Source organism: Condylura cristata, unplaced genomic scaffold (genome assembly GCF_000260355.1).
Source record: "Condylura cristata isolate star-nosed mole 26May11 unplaced genomic scaffold, ConCri1.0 scaffold00024, whole genome shotgun sequence".
Taxonomy (NCBI): domain Eukaryota; kingdom Metazoa; phylum Chordata; class Mammalia; order Eulipotyphla; family Talpidae; genus Condylura; species Condylura cristata.
In genome coordinates, this window is record NW_004567125.1 from 13,278,148 (window position 1) to 13,297,762 (window position 19,615).

At 45.7% G+C, this 19,615-nt stretch overlaps 1 protein-coding gene across 4 annotated transcripts in view; it reads right to left on the bottom strand.

The window, feature by feature from the left end:
* NOS1AP (nitric oxide synthase 1 (neuronal) adaptor protein) overlaps positions 1-19,615 on the bottom strand; it is a 247,015-nt gene that overhangs the window by 182,124 nt on the left and 45,276 nt on the right. For all 4 annotated transcript variants that reach the window (XM_012729083.1, XM_012729080.1, XM_004688433.2 and 1 more), the window contains exon 2: positions 176-247. In XM_012729083.1, the coding sequence (XP_012584537.1) occupies positions 176-247 (72 nt within the window). The remainder of the gene's footprint in view (positions 1-175; positions 248-19,615) is intronic.

The following is a 19,615-nucleotide window of genomic DNA, read 5'->3' on the forward strand; positions in this document are numbered from 1 at the left end:
CTCTACCCATCATACTCATTTTAACCTGGGCCTGTAGTCTCAATCGAACACCCAACTCACAACAGCTTCTGGGCAGCCCAAGGAGGGCATCTGGAGCTTACAAAGGATGCAGCCAGCCGTCCTTCCTGGCCCCAACTCGATGCTCGCGGTGGGCTGCAGGCCCACTAGTACTCACCCGGATGCGGCGCATGGCTGCCACGATCTCTACTCGGCTGTTAGGTCTCGGCACATCCAGGCTTCCCACGTACTGCAGGGAGAAGGAGACACTCATTAAAAATGTGGCAAATGTCCACAGTTGCCAAATGAATGGAAGGACGTAGGAGGGCCACCCAGTTTATCTCTATTTAACAGCCAAGAGGAGGGGGTGCATTCATTGTCCTTCAGCTAGTTCTAACTTTGTGAAAGGCAGTGGAGCGAGAAACTATGGCTTCCTTTTTCATCTCTTCTCAATCAGAGATGAGCTGAATGCCATACTGACTAAGCAGCTTCCAAATCAGAAAGACCTGGTGTGAAGGACTCCCCCCCCATACCTTTGAGGCAAGGTACTTCACCTTTGTCTCAATGTCCTCATCTGCGAAATGGAATTTCAGTAAAGGTCAAACGGGATAAGGTATAAATCTTTACATAAACATGCTTTACACATTATCACAGCTCAAAAAATAAGTGGTTTTTTTCTTGTTTGTTTATTTGCTTTAAGGGAATGTCACTGAGTTAGCCCTAGATGTTATCGAGACTAGACACACAGACACAAACATATACATGTGTATTATGAAAAATCTAAGTTATTTTCTAAATAACTAAGTTATTTTCTAAATACAGATATTTAAAATGAGTATTTCCTTGTTGTGAACCTGCAAATACAAAAATATACAAAACAAAAAACAAGCCCCAGCTCCACTGTCCAGTCTGAGGCAATCTCTGTCCAGTCTGAGTTAATCTCCTTTTGTGCTGATAGACATGTATTTTACAGACACAGGGGAATCTATTTGTAACATGGTGCACAGCTTACATAGTTCTGCAACTTGATGTCTTTTACTTTAAATCAAGTTGTTCTGCAACCTGATGTCTTTTACTTGAAATACAAATGGGCATTGTTCCCTGCCAGTGATACAAATCTGAACAGTCATTACCTGTACTGGCCCTCTTTGAACAGAAACCCGCCAGCCCGCATGTCACTTTTACAAATACCACTTCCACAAACCAGCTCACTGACACAACTTTGAGCTCCTCCAAGCAGCTCTTTAGTCTGGATTCCTAGAAGCAGGGCAATGGGATCAAAAGCTTAGACCACATCTACATAAAACAAGAGGACAGACTGGACACCCAGAGGGAGGGGGTATCAGTTCCCTGGGTGGGAAGGCCACGCCACCCACTGGCCTTCTTTCCTTTCTACATACAAATTACATAGACTTGCCCAGGGGCTATCCTAGAATTAACAGCCCCTGAATCACTTAAAAGTGATAAGCAAAGAGCTGTAATAAAAGAGCAGTGGCACAGACATCTCTCCAGGAAACGCCTTGCTGTGTTTACAGGAATAGATGCTCTTCCTGCAACAGGGTGCACAAGCTGCCCCAGCAAGGGGGGTTTCAGAAATGAAATGCTGCCCAGGGCTTCTGAGGACTATGCAGTGTTGGTGCCGGGAGGCCAAAGGCACAGTTCCAAGCAGCCAGGGCCTCAGGGAACGCAGTCCTCCAGGGCGGTGGGCACAGAGCACCTACTGAGAAAGCCGCTGGCCCTCCACTCAGGTAAAGGCAGCCCCAGACCCACAGGTGTGGCCAGGTCTGTAACCACAGTGGATTCCTCCCATCACTGAGCTCTGTTCAGCTTGCAGCCTGTCAACATGTCAGTGACCCAAGCAGCAAGGAAGACACTCTGAGGCTGGTCGCAAGTCCCCACCAGGAAGTTTCCAGGCTGCCTCTCCTGAACTCTGGTCAGCACTGAACCAACCTGGCCATCAGATCTTCAGGGTGTCCTGAAGATGTCCCTGATAGCTGCCGAGTGAGAGGCAGGATCCCAAAACCAGACAAGGTCACTGTGCAGACAAGCTGCCTGGGACTATGCCTCTGGCCACCCAGGAGGAGGCCAGCACCCAATGAAAGCTGTGCTGGACTCAGGTGGGAGCCATTCTCCTACATCCCAGATCCACCTAGCTCTCAGCTCTCCCTTCTTGGAGAGGCACTGCTGGACTGAGAACCCAGAAGTGGTCAGGAATCTGGGGAGAGGCCAAGGGAGGGGGGTGACAACCCAGAGGAGAGGAGAGGGGCTTTCCAACTTCAGACAAGGCTCTTCCCAGGGAGCCTTCATATGTGAGGTGCACACCACGGACACAAAATGTGCCAGTGCCTCCTTCATCACCACCACCTCCCTAGCTGGTGTCTACACACACAGCACACTCCTCTCGTGCCTCCCACACAGCTCAGTTTATACACAACCACCACCACCCCCCATACACACACACACACAGCATACCTCGCTCGTCACCTTCCTTCCTAAGCATGTGAGGAATCACAGATCTGCTTTCGGAGAACACAGGTGGACAGGAACCCCTCTCAGGGTATTACTTCAGGATCATTTGAAGAGATTAGAAGGGAATGAAGTAGGGTTTAGGCCTGTAACAGGGTGGTCCCCAGGAAAGGGGGAAGTTCCAGGTTCCCTGCCCCACCAGAAGAAGGGTGGAGCTGAGCAGAGAAGAGAAGAAATCTGAGGAAGAAGGAAGCAGGTTGGAGAGCCAGAAAGAGACCTGAGGAAGACACATGGAGCAAAGGGAGACATGTGAAGAAACTGTGCTTGTTTCTTGGCCCTGTTCTGGTTGAAAGAGATGTGGGTGAGAGACCCGTGGGGAGGTTTACTATGGCGGTGTTTATATTGATTTTGATCTTTTCCTGCCAGACTTGTCTGGCCATCTCTGACCCTTTTCTATGGGTCTTGGCCAGAAGGTGCTTTAGTCTTGTGGTGGGCTTTCAGGCCTTGCTTTGGGCCAATCCCTTTTGGGTGGACTTTTACCCACAAGCGGGTGGGTAACTTAATGGGTCTGATTAAGAAACTACATTCTTTGTCTTTCCTGTACTGTATACTCATTGTATTAAAGTTCCTTTCCATTATAGCTCTTATGTCTTGTTTTGATGTGGCGGATGGCAGAACCTATTTAGAGCAGGCAAGTTTGGGGGTTCAGTGGTGCCTCTCTTCCCACCCTATAACAGGTCCACATGTGAGCAAAAGATCCACACCAAGCAAGAGCCAAGAAGCAGAACCACTATGTTACAGAGCAGGGAGGGTTCAGAGAGCCCTTTGCTCAGGGCAACCAGAGGGACAACGAACAAGTGGTCGCCCAAGCACGGAGGAGATGCCTCCCCATCCCTGGCTGACTGCTACCCCTCAGAACGCTGCATGTCCCAGACACTCAAGGGAGGATGGCCACTTTGAGGAAGGAGGGGCTGACCTGGATTCTACCTGGTGCCTCCACGTCAGAGGCATATCTGCTCTTTCCCATCAGCCTCCCCGCCCTTCCAGTCCTGTCGCAATTCATCCACTTCCGACTTTGATCCAGATACCTGAACTGAACTAAGAGATCCTCTTACAGTCACAGATGCAATTCTGGGTGCATGGGGAGTGCACAGTGGTGCAGCAAAGATTCTGTCAGCGGGTTTCAGGCACGTCTGAGGGATTGACCTGATCATCTCCAGGAGCTGCTACTAGACCTCATGAGGGCCTCCTTCCAGAACACCTACCATGCAGCTTAAGATAAAGGGGCTTAAAATACAAAAAGCCCTACTTTTCATTACTATCTTAAAAGGAAAAAAAAAAGAGGAAAGAATCAGAGTGTGCTGGATAATGAAGATGAGGTATATTTTTAAGTTTCTGCACATCCTCAGCCACTGTGACAGATTAATACCTCTTGAAGGTGGTTTTTTTTTTTTTTTCTCATTTCCTTGCTGGCACCCTATTCTCAAGATTAATTTCTGAAGACAATGATAACTGAAGTGTGGAGTTTCCTGGTATATGAATCACCGCGAAAAGCAGCAAGACATAACAGCTTGAACATGCACCAGACTCCTCACCAGCCATCGACTTGTTAGACTTTCTGCCACCACCGTCCTCTGGAACTCACGTTATTTACAAAGTTTCTGACAAGTGTTTCCAGAGATCAGAGGGAAAACTTCAGTATGAATAAAAAATAAGCACACCCATTAGATTCCGGTTCTGATAATGACAGAGAAACAAGAATCATCAGATGATACCTCCCATAAATAGTAAATATGGACAAGATACTAAAGAACTGCGTACAATGTACAACATCAAGAGTGAACAGTAATATAAACTATGAGCATTAGTTAACAGCGACATGCAATATTATCTCAACTGGAGCAAACACACTGCACTGATGCAAGATGCTAGTTATAGGGAAAAGGAGGGGGCGAGGGGGCTATGAGCAAACTCGTTCCTTGCCTCCCAATTTCTGTGTAACCCTAAAGGGTCCTAAAAACGGAAATCTACTAATTTGTAACAGTAAATGAACAAAAGAGCTGAACAGCACAGGAGAGAGACCAAAGCAGGCAGAATTTAGCCAAAAACCAAGCTGTAGGGCAGGGTACCCACTGCATGAGGGGAAGCATGGTTTGTGCAGTTTTGCCCAGAGTTTTGCATGTACCGCTTGAGCTGGCCAGGCAGGAGAACACAGACCACCTTGGGAGCTGGACACAGGACAACAAGTTAATCATAAGGGTCACAGATCATGTGTAACCCCACCCAGGGCCTTGGATGATCCCCCAGTGCATAGATACCCACCCCAGGAAAGGACAATTTAGGTTTTCAGACCAGCTACATTAACTGTCTTTAAGAACAAAGACCTATACAATTCAGTACAGGACAGCAGAATCTTAGTCCCTAAGGTCATTTAAACCCACTGACTGGCCACAGGAAAGTCACACTGTCCCTGGGTTCAATGGGTATACTTAAAGGCCCCAGGATCTTTGTGTTCCCTGTCTCATCTTCTTTCTGAAAACCACGTGTGGTCCCAAGCTAGAGCTCATACCCTAGAATCTCATACCCTATGAGATTCAGGGGAAAGACCCTCTCATTACAGAGGACAGTGCAGCCCAGGGCTGTTGTCCTACATTCTTTATCAACTCTCCGCCTTCAGGTCCCAACACCAACTGGTCTCTATTCTATCAGCCCTGCAACTTCTCAGACCACTGGTCTCCTGGTCACACTGAATCTTTGCTCCATAAATACAGAAGTAGAGAGAAACCTAACACCATGCTTGCTTCTAAAACTCACCAGCTGTGATGGAGTAAGTTAGTCCTGAACCTATCCTACTCCTGACACCTCCTAAACACTTAAAATTATAGGAACAAAAGACTTCAAATCCAGAAGCAGCCTTAGGAATCATGCCTAAGCTTCCTTTACTAAAGGACATTAAGTAAGGTGCATGAGAAGTGTCCTGCCAGTCACACTCCACAGGCGCCATCCTGACCCACCTATGTTGTTCTTTTTCTCACCACTGTGCTCCCTGCCTACACCAAGAGGTCGGCCTCATTCACCTGGCCACCACCTGCCAGTAGGAAAAAGAGGTTCCTCAAGGCCTGGGACCTGGCTTCTTACTCTCTGCATCGCACTCAAAGAAAGAGACCACCTGAGGACACAGACAGGTGGCAGAACCAGGAGAGGCTGGCAGTTTTCGACATAGCCCAGGCCATCCCACCCTCCCAAGGGAAAGCTCTTCCCTGCCCACAGGCACTGTACTGGGGAGAGGGCCCGCACTGCTGAGTGTCCTTCCAAGCTGGATTATGAATGTGACCTGGGGAAAATTCTCGCCTCATTTAGCAAGGAACAAAGCAGCATTAACTGCCAGGCAGCAGGGCCCCAGATTCCAGTGCAAGCATGCAGGCAGCCAATGACCTTCTACTTAGGGCTCTGGGGGAGGGGAAGACAGACAAGCATGGCCTGGAGGTCCTCAGTACCCACTCTGGGGCCTGCTGTGGTCCCTCCCATGCTGGGCTTGAGGGAGAGGACATAGCATGTGGCCATTACCAGCGTCCTTACCCCATGGCAACACAAGAAAAAGTTCTGAGCAGATTCCCTTCCCCCTGCACACACAAACACATGCATACACTCATACCCACAAATACACACACATCCAGAAACGCTTCCAAATGCCTGAAATGCAGCTGCATCCATGTCTTTATATGTACTTGTAGTCTAGTGGAATGAGGCACTTAGATTTCCTCCTCACCCTCTCAGTCCATCCAAAAAAGGAAGTGTTATTGGAAGACCATGTGATGTGACTGTCACGACTGATCAGGGGACTCAGCGGGGGTGATCACAGCAGAATCCTTTCTGCTCCTCTGCATTAAGGGGCTGGATGCTAAATAATTGTGGTGACTTTCTTTATGCTAATGCCATGCAATGCTTGAAAATGGGGCTGTGGTGGGGGTGTGCGTTGAGCCATCCAGTGCCCACGGAGAGGCCTTTTCTCTGGGTTCTTTTATCTCCTTTAGCAAAAGCTTAGTTGAGTTGGCCTGATTATTTCTCTTTATTATGAGGATCTGAGAGAGCGCAAAAAAAGGAAGAAAAATGCACTAAGATAGAAAAAAGATTTTGGTCTTTCAACTATTTGCTCTTGAATAAGAGCTTCATTTCTGTGGTTAGTTCTCCTGACATCACAGACGCAGGGGTAGGGCAGAGGCCTGGCTGCATTCCAAGTAGGAAGCACTTTCTATTCTGCCTCTTGGGAGCAAGTTAGTTCTATAGAAATAAAGAGGAAAAGGGGGAAGTATAAGATATGGTGAGAGGCAAAGAGAAACACTGACAAAGGCCATCTCACAATGAAAACATCACCTGTACAACCACCAGGTCATCCAGGAACAGAAACATGTAGAAAGAGCACTATAATAAAGTCACGGGAAAGCCATGCCCTACAATGGAGCATAAGAGGCCTTCAAGGTCAATTGTTCCAACCCCAATTTTACAGAGAGGGAAACTGAGGCTCAAAGAGAACAGAAACACAGCTTATAAGGGGCAGAGTCAGAGCCAGTGTGGGCCTCCCTATCCTGGGCTGTCACATGAATACCTAGTAGGAAATAGTCTGGATGAACATAAGCCAGGGTCCATGAGAGCCTGCTTCATTACACTACGTTTTTTTTTTTTTTAAAAGATTTATTTGTTCATACAGAACTGGGGTACAGCCAGAGGCTCAGAGGTGGTGAGAGGCTTCACCAGAGACAGAGTGGAGAGCAGAACAGGCAGACTGACGAAGTACACTGCTGAGGGGAGCAGCGGGTGGGTCAGGAGAGGTCTGCCACGCCATGTGGTCACCTCCGGGGCAGGCAGGGATCGAACTCATGTGGAAGTGGTTTAAGCTTCTTTGTGCTGTGCTTTAACCCGCTGCGCCACCAGGGAGGGCCTACACTACGTTTTAATTGATGTAGATGAAGAAGCCTGTGCAAGGACATCCACATAGTCATGAAACAGGGGGAGAAAAACAGCAATGAAAAATTGCTGGCCATCAGGATTTTCTAAAAAGACATCTGAATGCTCAACAATGAAAAGGGAGCAATGCCACTGAGGAAGGAAAAAATAAACCATATCAGAGAGAACTGGGAAACTGAAAAAAAAAAAAAAAAACAAAACAGAAAGAACACCAGGATGATGCTAAAGAGGAATCATATAAGATTCACAAAGAGAATGAAGCATTTGACTTTGGGCAGCACCAGCATTCCATCACAGCTTCTGACTTCTAAGTATTTCAACTTTCCAAGCCTCTGTTTCATCCATAGATTATAGCCAGCATCTGTACTGCCTACATGTCAGATTTGTTGTAAGAATTATAGAAGACTGTTTCATAGTTTATAAACTACTGTAAATTACAAAGAAATGACATTCCTTTTATTATTTTACTTTTTATCATTACACTCCCGTTTTGTGCACCAAAACCATGAAGATACAGAATTTGTTGCTTTACAAGCCTTGCTAGAATTCTCACAGGCTGACTATTATAAGCAAAGTGATCCAAAATGCCATAGCGTCAGAGAAGGACAGACTTGAGAATTCAGTACCAACAGGCTTAAGCAGAATTGAAGCAGAAAGAGGGGACAATTAAAACACTGGAAACTAGAAATCAATGTATTTTTTCAAGGTTCAAGATAACCATTGAATACAGTGCCCAATGTGTAAGCTACAATGAGCAATGGTCTCTTACTATGTCTTTTGAATCCTTGAGGCTGATTTTTAAGATTTTTTTAATGCTTCCTACATACTATTAGCAGCAAAAATGGTACAATATGCTATATTTTATATATGTATATATATATAAAATATATATATATACACTCACTTTTCCTTTAACAATGTCCCCAAATTTAAAAGAAAGCACCAGGCAAGGCAAATCTAGGAACATATAAAAAGTATGATGCACAATGACCGAGATGGACTTATGAAAATGCAAGGTTGGATGAAGACCAAGTAAAATATGTCTACTCTCATCATTTTTTATTTAACAATCTGGAAGTCCTAGCAAGAACAATTAAATAAAAAGAAAACTACCTCTGTTCATAGATAACAAGGTCTTGTACAAAGGAAATCCTATAGAATTCTCTCTCTCTCTCTCTCTCTCTCTCTCACACACACACACACACACACACACACACACACACAAAGCTATTAGAATCACTAAGTAAGTTCAAAAACAAAGTTAAATAAACACTTCTATTTACAACAGCAGCATCAAAAAGAGTAGAATACTTAGGAAGAAATGCAACAAAAGATGACAGTATACTGGTAATTACAAAAAACCATTGAGAGATATTCAAGAAGACAAATGTGGGAAGGCATCCCATGTTCATAAATCAGAAGGCATAATACTATTACGATAGTAATACTTTCCTACTTGAACAACAAATTCAATACAACCTCTACTAAAATCTATAAACTGTTTTTACAAACCAGTAATTCTAATATCAAATACATGGGCTTTTTACATTAAACAATTTTCTAATTCTTTGCAGATTTCAACTGGCCTTCTACCTATTCAATTCAATCCTATCTACCTAGAGTTAATACAGACCCCACAAGTTAGGAGCTCACTCCCACAAGACTGCTTCATATACCAATCACAAGTTCCAGGCCTCCCACACTTCTGAACAACGAGTTATAAATCCAGGGTTCCCATGGCCCCTACCCAGACTCAATAATTGGCTATACAACATCACAGAACTCAGGGAAAACTTATTATAAAGGATACAAATGAGTAACCAGATGAAGAGGTACACAGGACAAAGTATGTGGGAAGGGTGTGGACTTCTGGTAATCCTATCAGGGAACACTACCCTTCCAATACCTTGATATGTTCAACTTGGAAGCTCTCCAAACCCCACTGTTTAGAGTTTTTATGGCAGTTCCATTACATAGGCATAATTGATTACTTTGTAGGTGACTAAGATTGAACTCAATCTCCCAGCCCCTCTTCCCACCCTGAGGCAGGAGGTAGGCTAAAAATTTCAACCCTCTAATAAAATGGTTGGTTCCTCTGAGGACCAGACCACATCCTGAAGCTTCTAGGGGCCCACAAAAGTCACCTCATCTGCATCAATTCAGTAAAGGGCTTCTTATCACTAACAAAAGATGATCCTCTCACCCCTATCATTAGGAAATTCCAAGGGTCTTAGGAGCTTTGTGTCAGGAACCAAGGTCCAAACATGTATTTATCATATCACAATGTCACAAAATCCCATCTGGCTTTCCTACACAAACTGACAAGTCAAAACTAGAATTCATGTAGAGATGCAAGGAACCCAAACTAGCCAGAACAATCTGGAAAACAAGCAAAGTTTTAGGACTTAACCTTCAAATGCTTAAGTTACTTTTATAACTACAGAAATTAAAACAATTTGATACTGACATGAATCTAGCCATTATATTACAAACCGTTCAGAACACAGTTGCACTTAAAGCCAACTTATTTTTGACATGAATATAAAAATAACTCAGTAGGGAAAGATGATCTTTCCAACAATGGTGCTGGAACAATTAAGTATCTACATACAAAGACTGAAGTTGGACCCCAACCATACAGATACGTGAAAATTAACTCAAAAATACATGTATCTAAATGTAATAGTTAAAATTCTAAGATTCCTAGAAAAGATATAGGAGTAAAGTTAGACAATGCTTTTTTAGGTATGATACCAAAAGTACAAAAAAAGGGTGGGGGGAAGAAATTGGATTTAATCAAAATTTAAAATAGCATGCTTCAAAGGATAGCATAAAGAAATGAAAAGAGCAATCCCTGGAATGGGAAATAATATTTACATATAATATCTGGTAAGTAACTTTAATCTACAATATAACTCTTACAACTTAACAAAAGCCAAACACCTATATTTAAAAATGGGCAAAAGATATACACATTTCTCCAAAGATACACAAATGGCAATAAGCATACAAAAACATGCTGAGTCATTAGTTACCTGGGAAATGTGAATCATACCACAATCAGATATGCATCATACCCACTAGAGTGGCTAAAATGAAAAAGAGACAATAAAAAGTGCTGACAAGGATATGGAGAAATTAGAATTTTCATATGTGCTATAAAAAATAGTACACCGGGCCCTCCCTGGTGGCGCAGCGGGTTAAAGCACAGCACTGAGAATCTGAAGCCACTTCCGCATGAGTTCGATTCCCGCCTGCCGCCTGCCCCGGAGGAGACCACATGGCGAGCCAGACCTCTCCTGACCCGCCCGCTGCTCCCCTCAGCAGTGTACTTCGTCGATCTGCCTGTTCTGCTCCCCACTCTGTCTCTGGTGAAGCCTCTCACCGCCCCTGAGCCTCTGGCCTGTACCCCAGTTCTGTATGAATAAATAAATAAATCTTTAAAAAAAAAAAAAAAAAAAAAAAATAGTACACCTACTTTAGAAAACAATTTGGCAGTTCCTAAAAAATGTAAACATATGAACCAGTTATATATTAACATACGAACCAGTGATTCCCACTACTAGGTATGCACCCAACATAAATGAGAACACATGGTCACACAAAAATTTGTACATGAATATTCATGGAGTAATCTTATGTATAATAACCAAAATTTGGGGAATACCCAAATATCAGTCAATGGATGAATGAATACAGAAATGGTGGCATAGCTATATAATACATTATTATTCTATAATAAAAAGAAATGAAATACTGATATATACGACAACATGGATAAACTTCAAAACATGCTAAGTGAAAGAAGTCAGTTATAAAACACTACCTACTGAATTATTCCACTTATAGGAAATGTCCAGAGAAGGTCAGTCTCTAGAATCAGAAAGTAGATTAATGGTTGCCAAGGGCTGGGTAAGTGACAGTTAATGGTACAGTTTTCCTTGAGGAATGACAAAAATGTTTTGCAACTAGACAGTGATGATGGTTGCACAATTATCTGATTACACTAAAAACCACAGATTTGTACACACTTAATAGGGTGAAGTTTATACCATGTAAATTACATGTCTACAAAATGATTATTTTAAAGTAAAACACAATTACTTTTCCCCTTTTGGTTTGCCATGAAGAAACAATTAGAGCTGCAACCAAATTAGGTTGTGAGTGCATTTCTGAAATTCTCTCCTCTGGGCTTCAGTGTCCATCGCTGCTCAAATTTCTCTCGTCTTTCTGCACTGCTGGTAGTCATCTAGATGCTAGAATTCACTAGATAAATATCCCGAGGGGAAAAACTGAGCTATAACTGCATGAATTTTATTTCTCCTTCAAGATGATCTATTTCCTTTCCCCCAAAGAGTATGAATATTTTCTACATTACAAGAGTATAGCAACCTTATCTCATATTCCTACTCTCCAGTGCAGTAAAATGGAACAGCAGCTCATAAAGTAGATTGTTTCTGTATCATGCTCAAGTTTCCAGAGCCAAGAGTCCAAACATTTCTAGAGTGAACCAGGCTGAATGGGTGACCCCAAAACATTAACAGCACCGGATCATCCAGGCAGGAATGTATTTCTAAAGACACACCAAGAAAAAATTAATACATTCTCCAATTTAACAATTCCAAAATACACAGACTGTGACTAAAAGAAAAAGGCAGGTCATGGTGCAATTAAGAAAGTCAAGTTTCAGAATTGGAAGGGATAGTAAGGACAGATCATTCTGTCTGACATTACACACACCCCTGAAATTTTAATCTCTTCTATAAACCCCTGTCATTCTGTTAAACAGACGGAGCTTAAACATCACTAGTGATGAAGAGGTCACCACCTCAGATATTAACTGTTGAAAGTTCTCACCCACAGCAAACTCGGAGTGGTCTTCTAAGACTCTCTTTCTCCTCAAAGACAAAAGTTGCGTGTCATCACCCTGGTGTCATGGGCCTTCTCTTTGATACACTAAAGCTCCCTCATCTTTAGAGTCCAAAGAATATAATGGATGAGGCTTCTTGACTCTCCTCAAAAGGTGTCTCAGGTGCTGCCAATGCTACCAGGCCTTCCAAGTGCCTCTCTCAGGCTATGGCACAAGGAGGGGGCAGTTAAAAGAGGAGAGACTGAGGAAAAACAAAGTCACTGAGAAGAAGAAGGGAAAGGAGAGAGAAAGGTCCTGTGAGGGTCCACAGCCGAGCAGCAGCTCCAACAGGCTGGGCTCTGGCTTGGATGCCAATCCAGCCCGGAGCAGCAGTGGAGTCAAGAACTCCAGGTAGAAACATGAGCCATCCTATTCTTGGCGCGGACCCTTGACTCACACCTGTGCTGTATTGCCTTTTTATCATGCTTACCAGAGACAACAGGTATTGGTTCTATCATTTTCACACAAGAGTTGAGAAAACGACAGTGGGATGCACTGTATCTCCAGAAAGGGAAATGGTGCAGAATCAGACTTGCTATGACCATTTTAGGAAAAACCTGGCTCTGGAGACCCCCTGCTTCTCACTTCTGGCCCTATTCCTCATATTTCCAATACCTTGTGTCCAACCCTCCTCCCTGTCTGTGCCAAACTTCTCAGCAAATTCCTTTCCCACCAAAATGTCCCTGTCTGGGGTTCCAAGCCCTCAGCTTCCCTGCATTCCACATTCAGCTAAGTAACCAGATAAACCACCCAGGTTACAGAACAAGACTGGCATTAAACAACCTCATGTATTGTCATGGTCTGATGACATACTTGAACCTTAACAGCATCTCATAGAAACCAAACATCCTCCAAGGCCAATCACTGGCCATTAAAGCTTCCAGCACAGAGTATAAGGTTGGTTGAGGGAGCTTTTAACTACAGCCTTCAAATGACAATGTGGAAGATTCCAGTTATTCTGTCCAAGGATAAAAATGTCCCTGCACAAAGACTAACAGAGACTGTATTGAACACGCTAAGGAAGGGAGTGAGGTAGAGCAGAAAGAAATCGTGCTGTAGAGTTACATCTGGATTGAAATCTGAGTGTAAGTATCTTCTATAAAATAGAAAGAAGGTCCTTCTTAAGAAGCCATTGTGAAGATGAAATAAATTAATGTGTGTAAAGAGCTTGGCACTTCCAACTTCTTACAGCACTTATCTAGATTAGAGTCTGCTGTTCTTATGTGAACAGCGTCTCCCCAAACTAGACAATATCAAGGTGTCACTCTGTTATCACCCTCTCCTGAACACTTAGCATAAAACCTGGCCCACCACACACAAGAATGAACAAATGGTCACTCTCCGTGCTGTTGAGCTAAATCTGTATGCTATCTGGCTCTATTCCATGCCTTCACACAGTCCCAGACTATTAAGCTCCATCTTATTACCAACTCCCTGTGGCAACCCACCCAATAGTCCTTATAGCAAAGTAATTAATCATTCTCACCATCATCATCAAGAAAGCACACACTTTTGCAATGATTTTTCAGATACAGTAATTCGAGTGAGTTAAAGGAAACTGGGAATGTGAGAAACCAAGTCACAACAGAATCTCTTACCAAAAGGTGGAGCAAAGTAAAAACAGCCACAAAGATAGCCAAAGACGGCCCTCCCTGGTGGCGCAGCGGGTTGAAGCACAGCATTGAGAATCTGAGGCCGCTTCCGCATGAGTTCGATTCCCGCCTGCCGCCTGCCCCGGAGGAGACCACATGGCGAGCCAGACCTCTCCTGACCCGCCCGCTGCTTCCCTCAGCAGTGTGCTTCGTAGATCTGCCTGTTCTGCTCCCCACTCTGTCTCTGGTGAAGCCTCTCACCGCCCCTGAGCCTCTAGCCTGTACCCCAGTTCTGTGTGAATAAATAAATAAAAATCTAAAAAAAAAAAAAAAAAAGATAGCCAAAGACGTTCATGTGTACTATAAAGACAGTTTCCCAGTGACAAGAAAAGACAGGTGGGAGCAACCTCAGCTGGGAAGCACCTCCAAAGTCTTTCAATTCCCTCTCTTATTTACTCCAACAAGGCAGGATACAGATCCCAAGGATCGAGTGCTTTGCTAAGTCACCAAGTTAGTACTGAGTTAAGGTGAGATTATGATTCAGGTCCAGTAAGGTAGAGTCCAACGAAACCACCTGGCATCCCATGCCCACTCTGCCACTCTAACACTGCTCTATGAACACAAGCCAGCTGATCAGCCTCCCTATCCCTATCACCTCGCAGAGTTGCATGGGGGTTAAGGGAGAACACACCAGAAAGCACGCAGCACCCCAGCAGTTCCATTCCTGCCTTTATTTAAAAGTCACAACACAAAGAGGCATGAGGCAAGGCGAAGAGATTGTAAAAGGAGGCAAAAAGATAAGGGATGCCCAACTTCTATTTTAATGAGGAACTAGGTTTGGAAATGAAAATTGGAAAAACATTCAAGAGAAGGTGGTGGGGGTGAGGAAGGGTCAGGGTGAGGCTGGGACAGAGGGGTGTAGACAAAGGCCTTCTTGGGACACAGTAACAGTCAGTCTGTGTGCACCAATACCGGATCGCAGACCACCCCACTCGCCTCCCACTCTAAGGGGGCCAACAGAACGCAGCAAGGCTCTGGCTTGTCTAAAACAATACTTTCACAGCCATGTCTGTGAGAGGTGGAAAAGTTCACAGTACATGCCAGAGCGCAAAACAGGCTCCCGGGTTAGCTGTCCCTGTGAGCCCACACAGCTCTTCCACCCAGGAGGGGCTGGCCATGTGCAGAGCCTTTTCCATATGGACTCTGGTTCCCAGGGTAACCCAAGGAAAACCCCAGAACTGAGCCTCGGGCTCTATCTGCTCTCCCTCAGGCACTATGTTGAGGTCCTGTTGCATCTGGCCTCCCAAGCTTGTAACCGCAGCCCCTGCTGAAGGGCTGGAGTTGCCAGGTCAAGTCAGCCTGGGACACAGCAACTCCCAGCACCACAGAGGCACGGAACTTCGCTGGTTGAACTATGGGGTCTTGAGCCACCTCCTCCCTGGTTCTAAGAGATTCAGAAAACAACTAGAAAGCCAGAATAGACCAAAAACAGCTACTGGGCCCAGTAGGAAACACCAGAGCCAGGGCACGACCCCTACAGAAACTGCTGCTAAATAATCACCCACTAAGAGTCACAGCTCTTGGGCATAAGAAGCAGAGGTAAGGATGGACTGCCCAAGGTCAGTAAGGAAGCATGCCTTGTGCAGCTAGGGTGGCCAGCCACCCCGATGGCCTATAGGAGTCCTACTTGAGCAGCAAAAGTTTCCATGCTTTGGTTGGAGGCTCGAGGTACAGCATCCCCATCCCTCTGCCCTAAATGGTCTCACTAAAGATGATGAAGTACCCCAACCTACCGGGGGTACCAAAATGCCAGTAGCATTGTCCAGCCACATACACACTCTTTCTGAGAACAGGATCTTCTCCTGCCTCAGCTCCTGAGAAAAGCTATAGAAAAGGATGAAGCAGGCACTGATAGGAAGACCAGCCCCTTGAGAAGACTCCCAGCTAGGTGGGATCCCAGGCCTCGGGGATCTTGCCGAGTCACAGGGTCCTGGCAGCTTCTTCCTCTGCCAGGATGGACGGGGTGGGAAGGGGGAGAAAGGGCAGGAGGGCAAGGGAGCACATGGACAAATTAAATACTCAGGGGCATCGCATGATTAATAGACCACACAGTTCTATCAGTGTATTTCTGTACTAATTCCACAAACTAGAAGTCACCCACCCTCACCATAGTTTCATCCTCTTGGACCATTGTCCCCACATCTACTAAACAAACCAAAGGAAAACCACGAAGCTCGTCATCACCACTGCCCAACAGGAGCCGAACTAATCACCTCTGGATAGAAAACAAGAGCAAGAATACCTGTCCTTCCTACTCTCAGCACTTGTGGGCTCAAAGGAGAGATTGGTATAAACATGTTTTCAAAAAATACAGAGGCTTGGCCCTCCCTGGTGGCGCAGTGGGTTAAAGCGCAGCACTAAGAATCGAAAGCCACTTCCCCATGAGTTCGATCCCCGCCTGCCCCGGAGGTGACCACATGGCGCGGCAGACCTCTCCTGACCCGCCCGCTGCTCCCCTCAGCAGTGTACTTCATCAATCTGCCTGTTCTGCTCCCTACTCTGTCTCTGGTGAATCCTCTCACTGCCCCTGCAACTCTGGCCTATACCCCAGTTCTGTATGAATAAATCTTTAAAAAAAAAAATACAGAGGCCTTCCAGAGCAAGAGGGGTACTGCCATCACGAAGGGCAAGTGCAGCACCAGGTCCTGCCCCTGGGATGGCAGCAGGAGACAGTGGGGGCTCAGGCTGAGCCAACCTCCTGCCCCCACTTCTCCAGGCTGGTGGCCACACGCTCCCGGACCTGCCTGCAGCTACACCTGCCCCAGAGGCAGATGTCTTGCTCTGGTCAAGGGCTGTCTTCAGACACCACACCATGCCTCTCCTACAGAGGGAGAAGCAGTGCTGGGGTTGTCACAGCCCACGACACCCCCACAAGCACCTGCAGACCCTTAGCACAGTCTGTGTCCAGCCTACAACAGCACAGTGGTGGCACAGAAAGTGGCTAAATTCTACCCTCATCAGAGTGATCGTGGGGGCTCAGAGTCCTTTACATCACCTCCTCTTCTGTAAAAGGGAGATGACATCTAACTGGAGGGTCACTGTGAAGAATGACACTAAGGCAAAGCACACAGAGCGCTTCATCCCCAAAAGGAAGCTATTGCATTTACACTTCTCGAAAGAACTGGGACATCAGTCAGATGCAACGCTCCCAACACCACAGCTGTCTCCTTGGGCTCCCCACCCACCACCTGTGAGCGTCAGCCGGGTAGTGTGGGCGTGCAGGCTGCAAGACAGAGTCCTCTGTGTGTGTGCGTGGGGACACCCCACAGCAAAACACAGGCGTGAGTGTGTGGCCCGGAGAGGTACTGAGAAGGCAGCGTGGAGCTTGTATTAAGGGGAGAGTAGAATGAAGGGAAGCAAGAATAAGGAGAAAAATAGATTTAGAACTCAAGCAGAAAAGAGTACAAGACTCTCATACACAAACACAAGGAGACAGGTCTCAGATTTACCTTTATTGCCCCCGAGTCCTGGGCCACCTTGGAGTTAAAACAAAAAATGCAGCCACACAAGAGTGCTGCTCCCACATAGTACTCTTAGAAACCTCCGTGTGGATACCAGGAAGTCAGGTCAATAGCTAGAAAGACATCCACTATTACTCACCACCCTAAACCCAGCTAAACTGCAGCAAATGGCAAATCAATAGCACTGCTAAATGCAGAGCGATAAACAAGAGCTGGGGTGTCAGAGGTGGCCCGGAACTGGAATATGCTCATCAATGTGGCTGAGCAGTTAAATGGACCCAGGGGAGAGACATGGAAAGTGACAGGAAGGGGGTCCCCTGCAGGAGGCTGCCTGCATGTGAAATTAGGCCCCATCTCTGAACCTGGGGAGCACCAATGACAAAGCAAGAGGAGCCAAGGGACAGCCAGCTCCTGCGTCAAGCACAAGACCATGGTCCCAGAGGACAGGGAGGGGGTGGGGGAGAGGGTTTCACACAAATCTCAGTTCCTCCACAGCAGCTTAGGGCTGCGGCTGGCTGGACACCATCGGAATTCCTACAGTCCCAGGGAATGTCCAGCAGGGTGGTTCCCATCCCTGAGGGCCAGAAGACTCTCCTGTCCACTCAGGCAGTGCCCGACATGCCAAAGCCAGCAGAAAAGCAACAAAGAACAAAGACACAAAAAAACTACTGCTTTTCTTATGGTTCTTCTATCAATGTGTACAACTATGGTAAATGACCTGATAAAACACTCACCTGTCAAGGTAAGGCGTCACTTACCCAGCTCTGCACCATAGGAACAAGAGAACAAGCCCACGGCGTCACACCAGCAGAGCCGACCTGACGTTCTAATTTGACATTTTCAAGGTCTGGCACTGGCTCTGCATTTTCCCCCAGATACAGTAACTCACAAGGCTGCAGCCCCACAAGGGACTGTCATGCCTTTCCTTTGTACCAGCCCAGTATGGAGGACACTGTAGATATTCAAAAAATTAAAAGAGGTGAGAAGAATAAGGGTAAAGGATTGGGAGCATCATGAGCCCAGATTTCCTCAATTAAATGCTTGCTCACATCAACCCCATAAATTAAAAACATATTAAGTCTCCGTCTCGATTCTGGAGTTTTCCCACCTGGAAATTCTCTCCTCTGTCACACCTCTTCAAACCTACCACCTTCAAGATGCGGCTCCAATCTTATTTTCTCCCCTAAACAGTATCCACTGGACCCGTCCAGCCAATAGTAACAACTCAACTCCACTGCAAGTCTGCTGCATTTGGTTGAAACCACTTTTCTAGCACTAACTTGGGTAGTGGTAATACTTCGCTTGCTCATTTATCAAGGCACTCACTAGGTTCCCAGGAGCTGCAGATCCTGGATGGCACTGCATGCCCAAATCACATCCCACACACACTTAAAAGTCATATAGACAACAACACATTTTCTTGTTGAGCAACAGCAACAAAACAAATGTTTAGAGTCCCCATTCAAAAGAGTCCACTTACAATGCTTTATTTCCTAGACAAATTTATTAACATAGACAAATCAAATGGCACACTGTCCATGGAATACACAAAGTTCATTTAGGACAAGGCCTCTGGCGTCCTGAAAAGCAGGTCTGTTTGTCCTAATTGGTCATGAAATTCCATTTCCATTGAGGTCTGAGTTCCTGCCACCTCATGCTCGAAGGCAGATGCACAGATGGTGCCAGTAATTGCAACGTACCGAAGTGACCATGGGTCTGCCACCTTCTCCTGGCACAGACCTGGCACCCAGGAGATGGAGAAGGCTTCTTTGTCACAGAGTGCCAAGAAAACACCAGGACAGGTGTCCCCACCATCAAGATAATCTCAACAGATTCAAAATGTTGGTACCAACTGGCCCTGTCCTTCAGTGCTGGAACCCTTCCAGAACAAGGAAGAAATTCATCTTTCCATGCTTCCAAGAAGCTGTCTTTCTCCTTGCAATGATGAAAGTCAGACTCTCTGCAGGTACTCAGCCAGCACATGGTCTCTGAGGAGATGGTAGCCTCACTTGACCCACCAGCCTTGCTGCCTTCAATCCACAGTACCAGGGAGAATCACCATCTGAAAGGCTCAATGCCTGTCTTCTGAGCACACACACACACAAAACATAAAGGGCACAGGCCCCAAAGATACACAGTGCTATCCAGCTCACTGCTGCGGGGGG